General features: G+C 40.0%; 1 protein-coding gene across 6 annotated transcripts in view; it reads right to left on the bottom strand.

The window, feature by feature from the left end:
* Positions 1-1,865: 1,865 nt before the first annotated feature.
* Positions 1,866-22,461, bottom strand: part of SLC26A5 (solute carrier family 26 member 5) — a 39,224-nt gene continuing 18,628 nt past the window's right edge. For 3 of the 6 annotated variants that reach the window (XM_067316623.1, XM_067316612.1, XM_067316633.1), the window contains exons 5-20: positions 19,277-19,387; positions 18,550-18,722; positions 17,838-18,002; positions 15,733-15,885; positions 14,663-14,745; positions 14,425-14,572; positions 12,709-12,822; positions 12,322-12,399; positions 11,325-11,420; positions 9,770-9,876; positions 8,451-8,520; positions 6,816-6,908; positions 5,781-5,903; positions 4,701-4,913; positions 4,403-4,457; positions 1,866-3,800 (exon numbers count right to left, since the gene is read on the bottom strand). In XM_067316623.1, the coding sequence (XP_067172724.1) occupies positions 3,658-3,800; positions 4,403-4,457; positions 4,701-4,913; positions 5,781-5,903; positions 6,816-6,908; positions 8,451-8,520; positions 9,770-9,876; positions 11,325-11,420; positions 12,322-12,399; positions 12,709-12,822; positions 14,425-14,572; positions 14,663-14,745; positions 15,733-15,885; positions 17,838-18,002; positions 18,550-18,722; positions 19,277-19,387 (1,925 nt within the window). In that variant the 3' untranslated portion in view covers positions 1,866-3,657. The remainder of the gene's footprint in view (positions 3,801-4,402; positions 4,458-4,700; positions 4,914-5,780; positions 5,904-6,815; positions 6,909-8,450; positions 8,521-9,769; positions 9,877-11,324; positions 11,421-12,321; positions 12,400-12,708; positions 12,823-14,424; positions 14,573-14,662; positions 14,746-15,732; positions 15,886-17,837; positions 18,003-18,549; positions 18,723-19,276; positions 19,388-22,461) is intronic. The other 3 variants (XM_067316642.1, XM_067316652.1, XM_067316661.1) reach the window with 3 other exon arrangements.

Raw genomic sequence — 22,461 nt, 5'->3', positions numbered from 1 at the left:
AGAGTTTATATATGTGGTATACTTGACTGTAAGGTTTTGGCTTAGGTGACAGTATCTTGATAAGCACACTTGGGTAGTCTGGTGGTTTTGTCCACACCTGCTTGAAAAAACTCTTCTCAACAGTTATGTGTTATTTTGGAAAGAGCATTTTGGAGAGGGGTGCAAATTTAGGAGTAGGGCAGAATTTTTTTCATTTTGAGTCTGAGAAGGAAGAAACACTGACTGAATATCTCTGTCCAGTTCAAGTGTTGCACTTGGTAAATAAAGTGTACTTTTTACTTAAGATGGATAAATGATATATGAAAAAAGAGACCGGAACTTCCAATGGATCATGAAGTATCACATAAAAAGGAGGGGGGGGGAGGAATGTTATTCTGAGTATTAAGTGGTATCTCTAGGTCAAACAGAAGCAAGGTTAGTCAGGGCTATCTGCTGGTGGTGAGCCTTCAGCAGTGAGTGTGCATAGGCACTACCATTCAGACGTAGACAAACTGGAGAGGAGCAAGGCAAGAACCTTGCTTGAGCTCAAAGGATATGGGAGTTGGTGTAAGCCCAAGGTAGAGTTTACATTTTCTGCTATCTAAATAGTCTGTCAGTCAGAGAAAAAGAGTAAATCACTACTTTTCAGCAGGTGACTTAGGCTAGAGAGTAGGAACCACCGTTTCAGCTGAGCAGCAAAGTCCAGGAAGGTGAAACTAGAAAAAAAACCTCCCCGAGTTTATTTAACCTGCATGAGCTACCAGCAATTCTGGTAGTACCTGGAGTGGGTTCCACAGTATAAATATCTTGGACTGCCTCGGGCAAGGGCTTTCAGCCCCCCCCCCCCCCTTTCAGCAACTCCCGAGAAAGTGCAGATGTTGCTACTGAAATGCAAAAAGCAGCATTAATTGCATCCTTGTGGTGGCTGGCAGAGGAGAGGGATTCACGTAGGTAAGGGAGCCAGGAGCAACAGGAACCTGAGCAGCAGGGGAGATGCAAACTTAAGTGCAGTTACACATCAGCATAGTTCATAGCAGTGTTTCATTAAGAGCTGCTAATATGAAGAACGCAAGGAGAAGGACGGTAACACCAACACCTGGACCATTTCCTCAGTTCTAAACTATAGGCCGTATAGGCCTAAAGTACTTGTAAAGAAAACACCCTCCTATTGCATCGTGTTACCCCCCCCAACTTTTTCCGAGCTTCCAGGAGCATACAGGAAATCTCCAGTAGCGGACTGAGCTTCAGAGGTTCATCCCTCAGCTGGGCCATACCAGATCTGGTCTAGAGACCCAGCTGGAGCATTTTTTTAGCCTAGATGCGCACATGCATGTGCTTGCTCAGTTGGTGTCACCCACACACAGTCATAAAGTACAGCAGACTAGTTCTAAGGAAAAGTTTATCTATCTCAGGAAAAGCATTAGTTACCTCAAGGGCTGCAGATTGCTCAAGCACAATGCTAAGTCTATGCACCTTCTCTACAGCTTTCCTGGAAGTCACAGCTAAAGAACTGAACATGCGCACAACTAGCAGGAGAAAAGGAAGGAAAATGCACTATCCCCTGCCAGCTACCTAATCAAGATGAGGCTTAGGGCAGTGCAGGTAGCTGAAGACACTGTTACAATGAGGGGCTATATTAAACTACCTACAAGGTGTTTTGCCATCATGTTTTAGAGAAGGTTTTGTGTTTTAAATGAAGCTGTTTGTTTGTTAGGTTTCTTTCTCAGGAGAACAGATTTTTTTGCATGCCTGATTTGATGCCTGGAAGGCTGCATGGAGGTAGCCCTTCCTAGTAACCCCTCAAGAGCAGACACTTGCATCTTGGGACTTCAGCTGGTCCCATACACACAGTCTTGCCAAGACAAAAAGTGGAGAATATGGACAAGTCCTGATAAGCACTTTATTTTAGAAGTTGACACAGTTTTGATGTGAACTGAAGAGACTGTATAGTTAAAAACAAGCTGCAACAAGCTGAAAGTAGAAAAATATACTGTATGTAGATACAAAGGCTTGTTAAACTAGTGAACATTATAAAATGTACCAAAAGTTGCTTAAACAAACACACACAATGTGTTCACGTAATGTAAACGCATTCAATCCATCCTTTGAACTCCAGCTAAGCAGTAACTTCTGATGCAGAATGCTTCCTATCCCTATTGCCAGGGGAGACTGAGGAAAGAAGCCTCCTTCCCCTGCTCCCCCAGGTTTTGGGAAACACGGCTTACCTGAAGCAAGCCGTGATTGCAACAGAGTCAGAAGCAAAACAGAAGTATTAAGTAAGTAAGTTCTGCATTCAGAAGAGCGGAAGTAGTTTGAATTCCCTTGTGCACAGGCCCTTTGATTTGAGAGCACTAAGTGATGTGTCACCAACACACCACTTCCCCTGTGCTGCGGAAATAACCAACAGAGAAACGCTGTTAGGTTCCTACCTGCTCAGCTTCATAATGACTTTTGCTAGGCAAAGACAGGAATTGAAGATCTTTTTTTCTGTTTGAATTACTCTCTTATGTTTCACTTCTCACACCTGAAATCAAGCAGTACCATAGCGGCTGGTTGTAAAGGCAAAAACAAACTAGGGTTTCATTAAAGAAAAAAAAAAGGCACTTTACATTTTGGAGTTCTACTGAAATCTATTTTGCAAAGCACTTAAAAGCTGAAGCAGGAACAGCAGTTGTGGTAGGAAGACAGCTCAGGCAATGGAAAAATGCTTTTTAAACGTTATTTTTGGACCACTGAGACTTTAGACCTTGTCCACCTGCTTATTCCAACTTAAAAAACTGCATATAGGGCATCATTTCTTAATTCATTAGACCTGATCCTTGCCTTAAACCATTCTTGTCTTCAAACCTTGAAGCCAAATTAATTTTAGCTTCTAATCAATTGTATTCTTTTCTAGAAAGTATAATTAGGTTTTGGCAGTGAAAGTACAATGTTGATAATGTAATAATTATAACAAACTATGGGATCCTAATTTGAAATTCACTTAAGAGTGCAAATTTTCAGGCAACAAGTAGATCAGTATTGTTGAGAGAGGTTAGATACTTAAAAAAATAAGTGTACCATTCAGGTTTAAAAACAGTAACAGCTAATGCCACTGGTGTGAATTAATTAATCCAGCTGGCAGATTATTCTAACTTTTATAGAAATCTGTCATATGCAGATGTTGACATCAGGCTTTCAATGTGATTTAAGAAAATTCTTTCAAGACACTGGTACAGTGCATTGCAATTGCAGAACAGTTATTTCCTGCAAAATCCCACTTTGTAGTGAGTTAAAGTGCCCATTTTCTCAACAGGAATAGGAATGTCACCTTGTCTGTTCTCTTCTTCATGTCTCACTATTTTACCTGCAGCTAGTTAAGTGCAATCAGCTCAATGCAGTTATTCCCTCTGCCACACACTGATTTGGACTGTAGCAGAACACACCAAATTTTCTTCAGTCTTGCATTATTTTATGCTTGTATGTCATTGCAACAGTACACCCTGATTCAGAAAGGAAAAAAATCAAAGAGCAGAAAGGCTTCCAACTCCTTGTCCACTATTCCCACAGTGAATAAGCCCCCACCCTGAACCTGTAGATGCAAATAGCCTTAGGCTCTCTTTAAACTGTGCAAAATTAAATATTGGAAAAGTCTCTATCAGCATAAATTATGACTTCCGTTCTGCCAGATGCCACTCTTCAGAGGTCTAAGGCAGTCTGTGAAGCAGATGCGTCTTTCACATGGCAAGTAAGGACAGCATCATGAATGCTGTGAAACAACAAATCTCTTGTTACAGTGTTTTCAAAAAAATTCAGTCTTGTCAGCTCATTCATAACAGGGCCTGCAAAACAAAAACCAAATATGGCATCAGTGCATAACCTAAAGTACAAAGATGGAAGATAAAGGTATCTCAGGAGGAAGATTTGTTTTCCTAGCTTCTTTTTTTTCCATTCACAAGGAACAAGTTGAGACAAAAGATGCAAATTAAGTTGTCATTACTCAAAATATTTAAAATATGCAGGGAATCACATGATACTTGCATTCAAGAAAAGGTAATTCTCTTATCCAACCATAATACAGAAGCCTATTCTTCTCCCAAGTTGGTACAATTCTGAATGTCAAAAACTAGGAACATTGCAGGCTTCTCTCCTCATGACATTATTATAACAATTTCAAAAGACTAAGCTAGGTGTGACAGTTACAATTTGTCAACTGAAATAAATGGGAGCAGGATCTAGGTCTCACAGAACTCATTATATCAGTGCTTTATTCTCACTAAAGTCAAGGTTCTAATAAACATGGGTTTGCTTTTCCTGAGTTCTTTTTAATGTGAAATAAGCACTGATACTACTGAAGTATTTGGCAGTAGAAAATCCAGGGCCAGAAGGGGAAGAGATAAAACACCAGTCTCTCCCACAAAGCTCACAAAAAATCTCAACTCACCACTACAGCCAGCAATATAGACACAGACACCAACTTCTTTGTATTCTTTTATAATCTGCAATGGAGTTAAACTGAGGTTAAATACAGGCAAATCATTGTACACATTATAGTTCTGAAAGCGTAAGCTAGTTACTTGTGAGAGCTGCAATTTCCACATTCCCCAGTATTTAGCTGAAACTCATGAAGCTACAGAATTAAAGCTAATTATGCGAGACACTGGGTTATACTTCAGTTGGCATTTATATCCCATGTACCTCACAGATTTTTTATGGTTTGGGGGCGAAAAAAGCCTACTTACTGATTTTAATGTTTTTGCTCCAACTGAATCCACAAAGTTCACTGGAGTAAAATCCAGAATTAAAGAGTGGACATTTGTTTTTGGTTCCACGAAGTATTCAAGTTCATCAGGAGACCTGTCTTGTACACTATCATCTACAGATGTGAATTTTCCATTTACAGGTAACTCATCATTTGCTATCTCATGTTTTACACCTGCTTCCACATCATTAGTCTGGGAAAGAAGACAAACACAGCTTAATGACAGCCAGTACCTTTTCAGTGTTGATCCCTTCCTCCCCATACACATCTGTTCCTTCAGCCTCTAAAAGGTGAAGAACTTTAAACCATTACAGAAACTGACTTCATATACACACGTGCTTCCATATCTTATCTATAGCAAGATTTAGTCTCTTATGCCCATCCTTCCTACAGTAGCTTTAAGCTGTTATCTCAGGAGTGAATTACCCATTCCCCTCAGACATTGACACCTGTTTATACACTTTTACTCCATTTCCTTGCCTCACCCCTGCTCACCCTGTTGAAGTCTATCTATGTAAAAGAGCCAGCAGTCGCTCTCCTAACTCAGGCATTTGGTTGGTTTTCCAAGGTAATAAGCACACACCAGCTCCTGCAGCAGGGATGAATTTTAAATATGCACAAAAGCACAGTGTGTTTCAGGTAGCCTTCTCAATGCACCTACCTCACTTAACCATGCCAGGATCAGCAGTGTGGATGGCACCTTCTTATTACAGGAGCAGCTGATCTGAGTTAATTTTATCTGATCCTATTGCTGTATGATTATTGCAAATGTGCTTGCACATTCTTCCTTCTACTGACACCACTGCTGGAGCCAGCGTGACAGTCTGGGAGGCTCTGCTCCCCAGTGTGGTGCCTGAATATAATCAAGGTTCAACACAATTATCCAATCCAGCTCTTGCAGGTAAGCCTCTGATTTTAGTGTTAATCTCAGCAGCCTGCTCACACTGCACAACGTATGCTTTCTAAGCCTTCCTATCCAAGTAGCACTCTTTACCTTGTGTAAACAAGGATGCTAACACAAGAAAGCGTGTTAGGTGATAAAACAGAGGTAAATATTTACCGTAGAACTCACTAGCTTCAAGACAGCTTTCTTCTTGGGTTCGTTTGCTTTCTTTATTGCCCTGGCATGCCTTTTCTGGGCTTTTTTCCTTGCTGCTAATATAACACAAGGGTCCACTCCAGTCTGCCATGAAAAGAAAAGCATGATCAGATGAGATTCAGCTTGTTAGGATGACATTGCAGTATAAATTAGCACTATATTGATCACTGTCATAAATTTAAGACACAAGCCTGCGTTATTCAGCTTCCCTTGGTAGGGCTGAGGGTGGTATAAAGTAAGAAGGAATAATCTTTGCAAGCATTGTGTTAACAAGATGAAGAAGAGAGGCATCACATTCCTTTCTTGAAATCAGAGGGGGTCATGTTTCAACAGAGTGCTGATTTGAGTGCAGAGAGCAAAGGGGAGAAAAAGTGCTTTTGGACACAAATTGCTAATACCTCTTGCTTTGTGAAGGTAAGTACCACCCACCTGTTTTGTATAAGATTCATCAGGGGAGCTACAGAAAAATTTTTCAGAGTTAGTGAGGGTGCAGTCGCTGCTGGGTCAATAGCTCCCAGTTCTGGGAGGCAGTTCTGTCCCAGCTAGTTCCGTTATCATCATTCCCTCCCCATCAGACATAGGCTGAATCTTGATAGGAGGTGAAGTAGCCTCTATATGCAGGTAATTTGTTGCTTGTGAGAGGCATTAAATGCCCCCAGTATTCCATCGTCTTATACTCCAGTAATGTTTATTCCCTGAAAAGGAAGCCTTTGCTCCTAGACTTTTTGTTTTTGGTCCTTCTGAAAAAATTGCGTTGGGCCAGCTTGTGCTGTGCCCACCAACAAACTTTTCACTCATGAGAAGCTAGTATTAGGCTACATCCCCTCCCACTGTTCTGCTGCTTGCTGAGCTGATTTGCAGTTGGCTGGAGGGTCACCTTCTAGCATCTTCCTGATCACCACAGGCTGAGAAACACTATACTGGGGCTAGGCTAAAGGGGCTGAAAGATGTTCAAGTTTTCCAGACCCAGGACTTAAAAGAATTTGTTTTACTCACCTTTTTCTTCAGTGCACTCATATATGATTCGCTATTGGCAAAATAAAGTGATGTATTAGCTTGAAATATTTTTATTCCAGGATGTTCTTTAACCTAAGGAAAAGAACATTGGAGTGCGCACAGTTAAGTACTGTCTATTCTAGAAGAAAAGCAAATATTTACATCTCTGCCACCTACTTGATCACAGGACCTGGGGATACCCATAAGTATGAAGCCCAACAGCCTAGCCTGAGTGGCTATCAGCATGCGTCAAAGGCGGCCAGCACTGTCGTGAGCAAAGCTAATTAGGAGATTAGAGTCTCCACCTTCCCAGAAAGGTAATCAAAATATTGCACACAATGTCAGGTAACATTTCTCCCTCTCTCCTGTAAAGGAATGTACAATCATGAAAAAATTAAATATCTGCAGGTCTTTAATGTTGTTATCTGCAGCTGGTATTAATATGAAGAAATCACACAGATCTAGAAATGCTTCCTCTGGGCTTCCTTTCTTCCTACAGGATTAATGATCTCTCTCTCTCTCCCTCTCTATGTATGCATATAAATAAATATTTCCTAGAGTTCTCAGCTACCAAAAATGCCAAAAATGAGCCTTTAGTTTCAGCCTTTAAGAATCTTTGTTTTTTAAATAGGCCTTTACATAGGTCTTATCAATATCACTTCTTCCCTTTACTTAAATGAAATGAAGTAACCTCTAAACAGGCATTTGGACTCTGACATCTTAAATGAAAATGATCTGGCTTGCAGCAGAGACCTAGCCTGCCATATGTGGCTAACATCATCTTACAGGAGGAAGAAATGCTAATTATATCCACTACAGCAAAAGCAAAGACTCCTCTACTTTGCATGTGGCTATATACATACCCACCTATACTTTTGTTTTTTTATCATATTCAAAGCAGAACTGTGTGTGAGAGAATGTTTTTGGATGACAGCATCATCTTTTCACACACATTTAGGACTGGTTCCTAAGCAAAGGGGGTAGCCTTCCCAGCGGCTTCTCTGAGAAAACACGGCAAAGAGTGCAGAGAAGTCCTAGTTGCTGCTTCTGAATAAATATAGCATGTTTATGTCCATTATACTTACAAAATCAATTGCCTTCACCAACTTTTGGTTGAACAAAATGGCATTTATAAGAATTTAAGTGCATGACAAACAGTTGTGCCATTAATCATATGTGTTCAATGAGCAGGGGAAGGGAGGAGGCAGGGAAATGCTGTTTTGACCAGCTTGTGCAATTTTAAAGAATACATCAGCTTGGGTCCTGGGTTCCATGGATTTTATGCTATACAGCTACAGGAGAATTAATGAAGCTGGCCTTGTATGCGTTTGTATACACAGCAGTTTTAGCAGTAGCATTCCTATAAACCTTATCATTTTGTACTAGCTAGTACAATGTAACTCATTGAACCTGGCTGAATGTATAAGTACCACAAAAACCAGTAGTAGAAACTATTGTGCTCAAAATGCTAACACTAAATTTATCTTTTTCCCCAAAGCGTAGTTCAGCACAGGTGCATGCCAGGCAGACAGCACTAAATGCACAGTGTGATAGGGTTAAGCAGCAAATTACCCCAGTAATCTTACTTTGGTTGAATACAAAAAACTGTTCAATGCAGGAGAAACGCACCCCTACCTCTTCATACTCTTCCACATCACAGTAAATGTCAGTGTCAGGAATCTGACCAAGGATTCTGTACTGAGGGCTGGAGAGAAATGGAAGCAAATATGTTTCAGTATTCTCATTTCCAAGGTGGAGAAGTAAGAGATCAATATATATTGAAACTTATTTTAAAGGGTCATTTTGCAGTGTCTGGCTGATACAGGCTTATCTAAACGCGGTCAGATGCAGCAGGGCAGTTTATGGAGGAAACATAACAAAGGGATCATTGGTGACTGCACAAGTTTGCTTCTGTCAGTATGAAAATAACTGAGAAACTTAGCACTGTAATGCCATTTTTTGAAAAACAGAAGCCAAGTCACGTAAAGTGAGAGGGGAAATTCTCTTTGATGTAAACTGGTGCAACTCCATTGACTATCTTGTAAATATGTAGCTCATACCAGCAAAAAACATGCTGCAATTTCTAAAAACCGTTCTGCTCCCAGGACAAATGTGCCTAAGAAGATGAGCATTCCTCACTCACAAGCAGTGTGACAGTGAAGTACCGATACTTCTGTTTGCAGGGACAAAATCATACAGGGCTGGCATGAAAACACTTTTATTTATGCAGAGTTGAAATCTCAGAATTTAGTTTCATTTAAATGCATACAGAAACCAACATTTTTATACATTTTCTACTCAGACACCCAAGGCTTTGAGCCTAGAAACCTCACGTCACAGGTGAAGTCCTACCCACATATGCCTATTCCTGAGGCCTCTTTTACCCATAAAGAAAACCTTCCACTCTAGACCTGGAAAGTTTCACAGCAAAAGCTTTGTCACTTTGAATGGGGGCAGAGGAGAGGTGATTTGAAAAACTAGAAGGGCAGGGAGACTTTTCTGATGAAATAAAACTCTCTTATATAATACCTAGCCTTTTAGCTATTTATAGCACATGACAACTTGTACTCGATCACGACAATGAGCGTCCACAGAATGTAACCATTTACTGGACCCAGCATTCAAGCACATTTGAAGTTCTGACTCCCTAGGCCTTAAAGAAAAAAAAAAAGTAACGAGAAAATTTCACAATATAAGAAATCAGAAATATTCTTGTTATTACTGAGATTGCAAGTTTGGTGCCCTCTCTAGAAATTCTGTTTTCATAAAAACAACGTTTGAACCCTGGATCACAGCCATACATCATGCCCTGCATGACCTACCTGATGAAGCAGATTCTATGCTGCATGCAGTAGAAGTGGGTGGAAAGGTCTTCTGGTTATTTGTACCCTTTGAACAAACAAAACCACCCAGAAGACCAGCAAATACTAATTTTGAGAAAGAAGAAATCTGACCTTTGTGTTCTGTAAATAATGGTTATCATTGCAAACGTTACTGCAGTAAGTAAACCATAGTCTAGTCCCAGCAAAAGAGAAGCCACAAAAGCTACCAACCAGATGGCCTAAAAAAAAAAAACAACCAAAAAAAAGAAAGAGAGAGGGAGAGAGAGAGAAAAGCTCTGAATTATTATTATTATTATGAAGAATCCTTTTCTGTTAACAACAAAAACAATAGCATGATTCAACCTGAAACATATGTAATCACTTTTAGGCTATAGTGTAATTCTTCTTCTTGATAGCACACTATAACTGCCTTAATCTCTGAGGAAGGCATAAAAGCTCAAGACACACTAGCATATCATCTGACAAATTAACAGTCACATATTAATTAATGCATTAAATCCTCTTCTTCAAAGGATACCATGTTACCACCGGACTCACAACAGCTTAGAATTAAAAAAAAGAAAAAGGTTCAGGGCCTGCAAGTCGCTCTCACATCTATCTTCTACTGAGCAGTAAGCCTGGCCGTGTTGCAAGGACTGATATTTTGCAGTGTGCACTGTGTAGATACTACTGTAAAAACACGCAAAGAGAAGAACGGCCATAAGAACTCCAGAATGACCATCTTTGTCTCCCTGCAAGAGACAAACAACTGCATGGGAAGGGAGTTAGGAAAAGTCAGAGGAGCTTGCTATTGAAAAAGGGAGAACCTGAGGCTTCAGGTATGGAAAGGTCTGTGTGTCATGTTCCAGTTGCATCTCTGAGCCAGCAGGATTATGACCCAGTTCTCAGATCTCACTGAGCAGCTCAGGCCAAACATATGAGCAGACCATTTGCTTCTGATCATCTCAAGGATATAGTTCTCTGGTTGTCAGGTATCTTAGAAATCATCATATGTATGCCAGGTGGCTGCAACCAACTCTTAAGGTTATGTATCTACTCCAGAGCATCAAAGACTACCTGTAGGTACTTTGTGATCTCTGTCTCGTTTCCAAGTTCCCCCAGAAGCAGGCCTGGTGTTCTCAACAGCTGCTGTTGCAACTCCCAACTCTGGGTCCAACTCCCAAGTTTGGGTCAGTAACAACCTAACATGCTGCCAGTTAATCCAGGAGAATCTGCTACCAAAATGTTTCCCGCATTGCGCTCTTAGTTCTGGTCCACTCCAGCTATGTTTCTGTTTTGTCTTAAAAGATTACAAACACTCTCAAGTACTTTTCCATGTTACTTTGTATTTCAAATTCTTCTCAGACATTCCCGCAGTCTTCAGTGTGCTTCCTATAGCAGCACTGCAGCAATACTGGTAGCAACACTATAGGAAAAGCTTTGCTTTTACTGCAATCAAACTACTTCTGAACTGTGTTAAAGGTCAGTTTGTTATACAACAACTAAAACAGTCTTGTCCACAACAGACCACTCCCCTGGCGTACTTAAAGCTCCATGTCTTATGTCCATCTGCAAGGCAACAGCCAATCTTTATCCACTTGATAAGTTTCTACTTTGTTTTGGGGGATAGGAGAAAGGGAAACATTTATTATAGTAACATATATGCACTGAGCTGTGCGCTACTCACCAGTTCAATCTTACTGATTCTCCAGAAGTGTGCGATATCTCCAAACTGTTTAAACATTCCTTTCAGGTTCACCATTACAATTGCAGCTAGCACAGTCTAGGAATATTGCACAAATGCTATTTTCAGAAGCAAAATGAAACCACTGCCAAATAAGAACATCTCAAGGCCAACATAACCAGATTTCTGTGCTTTGTACAACTGATGGAAGTCTACTAAACATATGTTCCATTTAAATAACTTTTCAAGTAGTTCAGTAGAGATATGCTTCTACTGCAGCCACAGAAATGGCAAGCCAGAGTCAGTATAGTTTGATTCACTCTCTTTCCTGGCAAGAGAAACCACATGCTCCTGAGCTCCATGCTGCTGTAATTACACTGCCTGCAGTGCCTGCAGCAGCTAGAGTACAATCTCAAATTCAAGCTTCTACACAATACACTGCAATGGCTACTGCAACAGTCCTGTAGGCAGAACCTATGTTACATCTCCTATCAAAAAGACAGGAATTGCATATCATCCTATGCACATGTCACCAGAACCAAGCTGCTTTTTTTTTTTTAATATCAGAATATATTTATTCATGTAAACACATTTTTATACAAATATAAGTAAAATTGCAAAAGCAAAAAGAACTCATTATGATGAGCCATCATCTAGCCCCAACCCTTTTCCCAGATGATCTACTGCTTTAACTTTTCAACCTCTTCCCAGAATTTCTATGCTGCAAACAAAGGAGAATTATTTAAAGACATCAATTTTGTGTTCCAGAAACAGAATCCAGAATGGCCAATGTTAAAAACAACAAACAACACTCTGGATCCTTCAAAATATTCATTAATTTCTAGCCTAACTTACAGCAAAAATGTAAACAAAATTTAAAGGTTTCTGGATCGAGGCCCACTGCACTTTCTTACTAATCACCCTGCAACCTCTATTTGAATCAATAACAGCTGGTTTCTGTTCACTGACATGCAATGCCTAGTAGGCAAAGTTCCCTTACCTGTGGCAGTGGTTCAAAGAGGTAGCCAATAGCCACAATTACCAACAGAACCATGATTGAAGAGAGCGTACCTGCAATCTGAACAAGAGAGGCAAGAAATGATGTCTGAGCATTAAGCAGTACCCCCAAAGGGCAGTACTGAGTAGCTAACCCCTCTTGTGCTCTCCCAAAGGCTGTTTGTTCAAGTGACTTTTGACACCTCCCTCTCGATTTGTCCGCTTTCACTGTCACGCAGACTTCTATCCTGGCCCAACCCGGATTTGAAACGCAGGAAACTAGTTACTCCTTCTGGCCTCAGGCAGACAAACCTGCAATCAAGTGAAGCTACAGGCCTTAGCTTTGGAGCTGCAAACAGCAGACTTTGACTCACAATTTGAATTTACGTACCTGAGTTTTCCCACCAGTGCTTTCCTGAACAAGACTCCGAGACATTGAGCAAGTGATTGTAAAGCTTTGGAAGAAAGACCCCACAGAGTTGCATATTCCCAAGGCAATAAGTTCCTGTGTCAAACAACAGAGCAAAACAAGGGGCAGTTATACTTAACAACTGTATGAAGATGGAGCTATCCAAGCATAGTAAGAATCACCTCTTACTTTCATTGCTTTCTAGCAAGTTTATTGTGGCTTATATTTGTGGTTCTCACACATGCACAAGTTGATGCATGTTAAAATCATCTATTAAACAGAGGACTTGATTAAGTGTTGGAGACATTTGCCATCTTTAAATGTTACATTACAAAGTCAGATTGAAAGCTAAAATGAATGACAGAATTGCTAGTTTTAAGGACTTCTTCAGCTCAGAGTTAGCTTAAATTCTAACACTGAAATTTCATGGAAAATGGTTTCTTACACAAATGCTGTTCTCTACTTCCTACCCTATACTATCTATTCAGTACTATTAAAACCAACAGTAGCCTTGCCTGTGTTTCTTTGGGTGAGTGATGTGTTGCTGTACATGAAACAAAACCAATGTGTGTACATTGCTTCATCAGGGAGATCCCACATGAGAAATGCTATCGTGAGCCAGGCCAGAGCTTCATCTACCCCAGTACTGTGTCTCTGCCAATGGCCAGCAGCAGATGCTTAAGAAATTATCTGCTGGTAATGATATTTCCCCAGAATACTCTGTGCCCTGTTATTTGTAACTGGGGGCATTTGAGTTGTAGGTATTTAATAGCTCTCCATGGGTTTTTCTTTTTGAGTTTGTTCAGTCCCTTTTTGATCCATTTAAACACTCAGCATGTGTTATATTCTGTGACAAGGAGTTCTATAGTTTAGCAGCTAGGTGAAGTAGCAGCTGGCACTTCCTGAAGAAAAAGAACTATATACTTAACTGGGGTCAGTGACGATAACTTTAGCTAAAGTAAATAGAGTTGTGTCCATTAATGCTAGCTGTGGCTTTGTCCTCTGATCCCTTTGGGTAAGAGAAAACAATGATATGAAGGATGAGATTCATCTGACCAGTTGCAGAACTCTACGGGTAAAAGTCATTTAAACTCCATTTTTGGTCAGAGGAAGACAGCCACTTTGCAAAGGGTGAACAGTTCAGTCATGAGATCACTATGCTAAAAAGAGCCAGTTATTGTCCTAGAGAATGAGGAGTTGCCTATTTGCAACATGTGGAAATAAAAAGCAATGGCATTTTGATGGACTTCTGTTTGGAGGGAGTAACAGTGGAGATCTCAAGCATCTGTAAGGTATCACTTGAATTTCTAAACCAGAGATAACAGTTCTTTGGTACATAAAACATTGTATTTATCATGTGGGAACTCTATGCTTCGCTTTATTACAAAAAGTAGAGATGAAGTAGCTGCCTAATGAGCAGCTACCAAGGACCACAGATCACTACACAACTGCCTTGAAGGTAGGCTAAGAAACAGCAGTCTGAAAAATTAATATTCATGCACATTTCCAACTTTAACAGAAGCAAGTTTCTCAAATCAGAAAGCTAGAAATGAATCTGGACAGTCAGAAGAATTTAAAATTTTGACCTGATTCCACAACGAAAGAAAAGCTCAATTTTATCTAAAATCCCATCCTAGTTTAATGATGAAACAAAGGTGGTACTGAGACTTTTACATAAAACAAACCAAATATTTTTACCTGATTCCCATCGATAGTGTAACCATGTTTAAGTGCAAAGATCTTGGCCATTGACACAGCCATTGAAAATCCAACTATTGCTATTGCTACTGCATCCACAAATATTGTTGGAATGAGCTGAATCTCAGGAACTTTTGGTGCACGTAACCTTGGAGATGAAATGGTTATAATTTAATATAATAAAAGCTACATGACATATGGAAAAGGTAAATTTTGAATAAGAATATATCACCCCTACCCTTGAGGAATATTCCCAACAACATCCACTCCATATGAGTCAGTCAGATTCATTCCAGCTGAAACTCCTGTGCCAATAATTACCTGAAAACCCACACACACATTTGTAAACATCAGCTAGAAAGAGACAAAGCCATCTGAGTGAATAATAACAGCTGATTAGGGATAATACACATATGGGTTTGAATTTATTTGTCAATCAGCTTTTTAAGACTTTGTGGGGAGGTAGAGAAATAGATAAAAAGGAGGAAGTTCCAAGATCTTCCTTCCATCACCTTCAACCCCCACTGCTTCTATGAAGTTCTTTTGCAAACAATTAAGTGGGACATGGTATGGTATGATCTGAATCACTCAAATCCCCTTGCTTGAGTCAAACCCAGCTAGAATACCACACACACGGTAGTATTCTAAAGGAAATAAAATGCAAGGACAAGCCAACAAGGTCTGCACTGCCATATTTTCATGTGTATAACCTGCACATTATTGGTAAACACAACTGATTCAGCAGCAGTGATAGTTACAGGCCTAAGAAGATCTCTTACTACTGCCATATTATCAAACAACACTCTAGCACATCATCACCATCACCTCTCAATAGCACTCCGTTCTCTGTTCCTTCTACCTCAGCTGTACCCATGCCTTCAGTTATTCTCTTCCTCAGCTGATTTTGTGCAAATTGTTTGAGAACTCTAGTTATCTGAGAATGCATTTTAAATTCAAGTACTTTTAAAGGTGAATAAGTTATGTGAGACATGGGTTTTGTGTGTATTAAGATATTCTGACAACTGACTGCAGCACTGATTCTGTTTGGAATGACTGCTCTAAAATACATAGATAAATGTATCTCAGGAACAGAGAAAGGAAGGTAAAGAGAGTAATAACTCACACCAGTTCCTCCTCCTCTTTCCACCATTGCTTTTTAAAAAGAAATTCAAGCCCTGCAGAACCTCTTCATGTCAGGAATACATTCACCACTGCGTTCTGCGTGACTTCCTCTTAACGTGACTTCTCAGAAAACAAAGTATCGTAAACAGAATGCATGTGCAGAAAACGCATTCGCAGCTGACTCACCACAATGATCTCCATAGGAATAGGAACTGGGAGCTGCTTCTTAAACCGGAGATTGATTTCCTTGCCAATCAACAACATAACAATGCACGTTAATCCAACAATCAATGAAGCAATATTGGTTGTTGTGATTTCTGAAATCACAGCAGCTATGCTCTGTAACACAATAGAAGTATCAGAATTATTCATTCATGAAGATCAAATGAATTTATTTTATTAAAAGCTCTTTCCTAGCAATTTGTTACAAAAGAGCAAGCTATACACTGCTGTTTAGCGGAGTTTTTATTCTGCACTTACCACCATAGCAAATCAGTGCATCCCCAAAAACCCCACTGTCCCCATAAAACACAAAGTTTGGAGTATCTCAGTGAGAGAGATGCCCTTACAGCCATTTATAACATCAGTCTTCCCAAAGTGTGACAAAAATTTGGGGAAAATTCTTTATCATGTGGAAAAAAGTCTAAACTAAACCACAGCTTTTATCCTCAACATTTTCACATATATTTCATACTGGCCACTACCTCGAAGCAACAAATGCCAACTTCTTCTAATACCTTCAAATATTCTTTGGCAAATCACATCTATTTAGAGCTGCATTAATTATTCTAGAACAATAAAACTGCTGATACAACCAGTGAGGTTACCACAGCAATATGATTAAGTAACAATGATCTTGCAACACTGCTGAACTGGCCAATACCCCAAATAACTTTTAGTTGAAAAATACCATCAAAAAGGGTGTTAGGAAAGAAAGCTTGCTGGAACACACAGGTTGCCAGAAGGTAAACAATTCCTCCAGCAATTTCTTCTCCTCCTTCCCCTGCATTTTAAAAAATGAAATAAATGACCTCTAGAGAAGTTTTTGAAAGAAGATGTACATAGCCTTCTTTAGATAGAAGGTAAACTACAGCAACTATCAAAAGGATATTATCAAAGTCCTGGCACTACACCTTGAATATATACCTTCCATTTGATGGGCAGTTAGTATTTTATATTACTGAACTAAACAGCAAATTTAGGAATTAATCACCAGTGCAGCCATGTTTCTGAAAGGCTTGTTATATCTGCACAAACATACCAAAAAGACTGCCACAAGGTTTTTCTGTAGATTCCATCGCTCTCATTGAAATACTGAAGCTTCTTTACTGCTGAGCCATCAACCTACTCAAAAGCCTGGATTTTGGCAGATATCTGAGATCCTCCTTATTCCTCTGCTCAGGATTTCTTGCCTGTACGATCTGAGCATTGATTCTGTGAAAACAACTTGGGGCTTCTTAGACTGGTAGGATTTTTTTCAGAGCCCAACTGTCAATTTTAAATTTATGTGAACAAGAGGTTTTAGTTTTACTTAAGTTATACTGACCAAATTATAGCTTTATACTGCATGGGCTCTCTCTTTTATCATTACGTATTAGAGTGAGTCAGAGATTAGGCTATGAGCTATGTCAAATACTGGATCACCACATGCTCTAAATGATCAGCTTTAATGTTTAGGGTCTTCAATAAATAGCAATGTTTTACACCAAATGCCTTTCTTTCAAAACAGTTTGTTTTCCTCTCCTCCAAAGAACAGATACATTTGTGGCAACACAGCACATTGTGCCCAGCCACACTACACCCAGCTTACAAACAGGAAATGAAGAATACATCCATCAGGAACTGTGCGTGAAATTAAAAAAAAAAAGAAAAAGAAAAAAAAAGCACAGACTGGCCAAAGTTCTGAGAATAACATTTCCTAGTTTTGCAAAACATGTCAGGCTTATAGGTAACATTTATTTTGGAGGATAGCTTCTTTAATAGCACACCACCTCTCCCAAAATACACAAGAGATTCACTCCAATAGGCATCTGCTCATGTAACAAAATTACATCTAGTAGAATCCTAAAATCTGCCCATCTCAGCCTGTGCTGATCTGTTAACTCTCACCAAAGCTGCACTTTAAGATGCTCTTATATACCTATGACACTTAAATATTTCACACTCAGTTCTGAATACTGAAGAGTTATTCTACTTAGTGCTAAAATACTTTTTTTTAAAGAAAAAGCCTTAAGTACTGGGGAATACTGGACAATGGGGAATTTGTATTTCTAATAAATATAGCAACTTACATATATAACTGAGAGGGGTCCACTGTATCGGTTAGTCTTCACTCCAAGCAGATACTTTAACTGAGAAGTAAAGACATGAACTGCAGCAGCAGTAGTAAATCCTCGTACCAGAGGCTCTGTTAGATATATTGCTACAAATCCAAATCGAAGGAGACCTAAACACAACTAATAAAGAAAAGAAATATGAACAATGTGACTCCCAGTGTAGCCTGAATAGCAGCACTGTACAGAAGACAGACCATAGGACACCCCTTCTTACTTCGATGCCCAAGCTAGCTCAGGCAAACCTTTTTATGGCCTGTTAAACTTGGCCTTTTTAAGGCCACAGTTCAGTGATTAACCATCCATACACCCAATCTTCCATGCCACTGGCCAGTGCAATAGGAGATATGGGTAAACATAAGTGTTTGTATGCATTTATAGACAGATTGGAGACCATCAGGAGAAGTTTTTCTGACAGGGAATAGGCAGAATGAAGAGGGAGGTCTCCTATTTCCCAGCCCAGCTGAGGTGCCCAGATCCAGACTTGCCTCCAGTGTATCCACCCCCAGTTCTGGTATGTGGCTGGCAGGAAGCAACCTGTATTCTGCATAGCGCAGTGCTGAAGCACAGATCTATTGACAGGGGAGCCAGCACAACCGAGCGTCCCTCGCAACCGCAAGTCTGGTAGCAGCACCTGAACTTGCCCTTACAGCAAACTGCAAGCATGTACCTGGATAATTCCTGAAAGAAGGGCGAGAGTCACAGCTACCTGGACCCTCTCAGCATCCCGAGCAGCAAACAAATCTGTAACATTAGTAGAATTCAAGTCCACAGAAACCACTTCATCAGGCACTACTCTCACAGCAACTCCACCGACCATCATACTAATCACAGCAAAGGTGCCTGAAATAAGAAGGAGAGGAAAATAATTGGTTAAAATTCCAGTAGTTTTTTGGGGGGTTTTGTTTATTTGTTTTTAGGAGCAGTTCTAGGCTTCTTTACTAAGATTTGCACAGATTTGTGGAATTAAACTGTTAAAAAATTTTCTATCTAAATGTTGTATTTTTATTCCCACTGTTTGCTCCAGTATTCAGCACAAATAAAACAATTTAAATGTTGAACATGCACCTCTATGGTGGCTAAAACCATCATTTTTTTCTATCTCAGTTTCTATTATGCAGAGTAAAGAATAATCCTGGTCACACAGACAGCTGTCTACAAGTTAAAATTATAGCTCAGGAGCTCACAACATACATTTTCAGATCTAACCCAATGCAAGCAGCTATTCTATTCCTTCCTAAGTAGGACAGATAAATTAACAATAGAAATACTGCTATTTTTTGACACATTTATGTTTCTCTTATTCACTTAATTTGAATTTATGGAAAACAGCTATACTTTCCACGTCTCCAATTCTATTTTTCACAGTTTTATTAAATGTACACACATATGCATACCTATTGATATGTGCTTGGAGGTCCCAAAAAAAGTATATAGGAAGACAGGATAAAATGAAGAATATAGACCAAATACTGGGGGAACAGCTGCCAGCAAAGCATAGGCTAAGCCTAGAAAACAGACACAAATACATATATTAGGTAAACAACAGAAAGAGAAACCATTTGAAGCAAAAAGATTTAAGCCTACTAAAATGGAACATATCTAGTATGAACAGCAGTGACATATCACAGGTTAAAAAACACCTTGCAGGCAATGTTCTTAAATATGTATTTACACTGCAGGGCAGTGCTCACAAACCTGAGTAGTTTGACTCAGGAAACCAGAAGTCTGTGATTACAGACATTGTGTGTGTGTGTGGGTGTACACGTGTATATGTAAACACATATGCATTAATGTTCACATATGTGTGTGTGTACGCACGTGCTCACAGTTTTGTCTGAGTGGCTGGTAGGTAACTTGCTAGCTGGTAACTTCTTAACAGACAGCAAACTCTGTTGCTTTTGTTCTCCTTTGTCAAAAAGATTTATAACCACCCCCCCCCAGTAGAACCTGTCTTTTTTCTTCCTCCTTCACATGTTATCTTCACAGCGATCTATGATGAATAAAGCATTTTCTTGCCCCCTCTCCTCACCCCAGAAGCAGTGGGATGACATAATGGTTTATGCTTACACAAAACATGCTCCAAAATGTAAAATAAACAGAGAAGCATTGTTGATTATCTGTAAGGTGACGGAGCTAATACAGTCCATCACTCCTCACAACGTTCAGAGAGTGAAGTCCTTTTTAGTCTTAAGGCACATCGTCTCAGGCAGTGAATGTGTGATCCCTGCAATTCCCAGCCACAGGTGCAGCTCGCAAGCATGGGGATGAACTCGTGGGAGACCAGCTCGGAGGTAAGCCAGGGAGGGACACTTCCCACAGCGCTGCTCCGGAGGTGATTGAACGCACGCCTGTCATGGGACCAGGCTCACAAGCAAACCATGCGCACCACATGACATGGCGCTTCACTGTCCCGAGCAGTTCCAGCCAAATTGGTAGTCTTACATGACTTGCACTAATGAGGAATATACATCAGAACTGAACAGATGGGCCTCAGCCAGGGAGGAAAACACTGTGTCCTGGCTTGGTTTGACTCTCCAGTTCACTTTGTGAGTGCAGACTGACAGATGATGCATGAGGAAGCTGGGTGCTCTTATCACACTCAGGTGGACCAGTCCCCTTTGGGACTGAAAAGCTCAACAGCCCAGCATAAACTAAAAAAAAAAGAGGCCACGGTTCACCCACAAAGGAGAACTAGGTGATACTTTTTAACACTTCTCCCTATTAATTTATTTTTAAATTGAGAGATGAAGCTTTAGGTTACGACAAAATGACTAAACCAGGAAGGGATCTTCTAGGCCATCCCTTGTGCGGTTTAATAGTCCACAGGGCCTTGTTCATGCCCTAAACGTCTGAGACCTAACCAAGGGTTCATATCTGTAACAGAACTGGACTGATGATATCATTTATTCTGCTGCAGCAACAAGCTTTTCAGTGGGTACTTCTGAGGGGCCACCTCAGGCTAAGAGCAGTAGCAGGACACCCTGTGTCATAACAACCTCTCCTTTAATATGGTGCTGAAATTATCAATAAAAATAACTAAAACTGAAAACTAGTGGTTTCAGACAGGAGTGTGGATCTATGCGGAGTTCTGATCTGAATACCCTTTTATTCCCTTTCCTTTTTATTTGTATTGGCATTTTTTTAAGAGCTGTCAGTGCCAGGAAAATAAAGAGATATTGACATGACAGGAGTTCACTGCTCAAACTCTCTGGTCACCAAAGTTCTGTTTGGAATGATTCCCAGCCTCCTTTGACCTCATGCTTGTCATTAGCACATCCATTTCAGAAAAAAACATAACAAAACAAAAAACCACTGCTTTTGTCTTGTTAGAAAGGGAAAGATCAGGAGTAGTTCAAGGGCATGTCTGCAGTCACCAAAGGAAAGCATAATGCTTAGTTTAAAAGGAAGTCACAAAATTAAGTAAAAGGTTCACTGCTGACCACTTAAATTTTAGCACTCTTTTCTGGTCATAAAGTTGTCATCACACAAACAGTGTTTCAGCACACAACTGGTAATGCTTGTGCCTGAATACTTGACAGATTTGCCAGACAGAAATCCCTCCAGTTAACCACCAATTTATCAGTTTAAGATAAATTGATGCTTATATCCGTATAAGAAAAAATATTCTTAATTAAATTATTAAAAAAAAAAAAAAGCCCCAAAGCAGGAAGCTGCAGAAATAAAAAAAGTCAATTGCACAGGCTAAGTTAGGATATTCCATTACTTTAATGGGTTAATGCCTATTAAAACCTAGATTTCTCAGATTTACTAATTCCTTCTTTAGACCTGCCTCAGCCTGAAGAGGAATGTGTGAGATGGAAATACAATATAAGCCTAAACACAGGTAAACTCACGTACACTTAACTGCCTTGCTCTTTGCATTACAGGAAAATCCAGAAGGCCCAAGGAAGATGAGGACGCCACTGGACTGGGCCCTGCACAAACCCAAGAATTCTCTCCATTCTGAGACTTCCTGGGAAATCTACTGGGACTGTAGCAGCAGCTGCAAAACTGCCATTCCCAGAGCAGTGATGGCACACTGGAACAACGCTGCAGTAAGCATGCAGTGACTTTCTAACCCCAGAGCAGTTGTGAAATGGCTGATAGTGAAGTGTCGGGCAGAATAAAAGGTTCCACTTGTCCACTGTTCCACCAAGAACTGAACAGCACAGTAAACACAGAACCTGCCCCTTCTTCAGAGCCTGGCTCCACTTGGGGTGAAACTTCCAAGTAATTTAATAGAAGTGACAAAGATTTGCAGCGTTATTCTAAAAGCTCCTCTTGACTTATTCCCACCATGTAAATCGTTGCCGACTACTATGCTCAAACTGGTGACTTCTGTCCTGAAGAAAGTGATCAGTCTCTGGTTTCTTGCACATTCTTTCCTGGTTGAATTTAGTTTGGCTGCTTTGCAACACTTGCTTCCCTGATAGGATACCATCTTCCTGATGGATTATGTCTAGCATTAGATACTGGTATGCTTTGCAGGGAATTTTGTTGCAACTTTCATGATCATAAAATGTTTGGTTATATTCATCAAAGGTTTAAACATGCATTTAAACTGTGAAAAGTTATTCTG

Source organism: Apteryx mantelli, chromosome 1 (genome assembly GCF_036417845.1).
Source record: "Apteryx mantelli isolate bAptMan1 chromosome 1, bAptMan1.hap1, whole genome shotgun sequence".
NCBI lineage: Eukaryota > Metazoa > Chordata > Aves > Apterygiformes > Apterygidae > Apteryx > Apteryx mantelli.
Note: the sequence above shows the minus strand (reverse complement) of the source record. Positions and strands in the feature narration are given on the sequence as shown.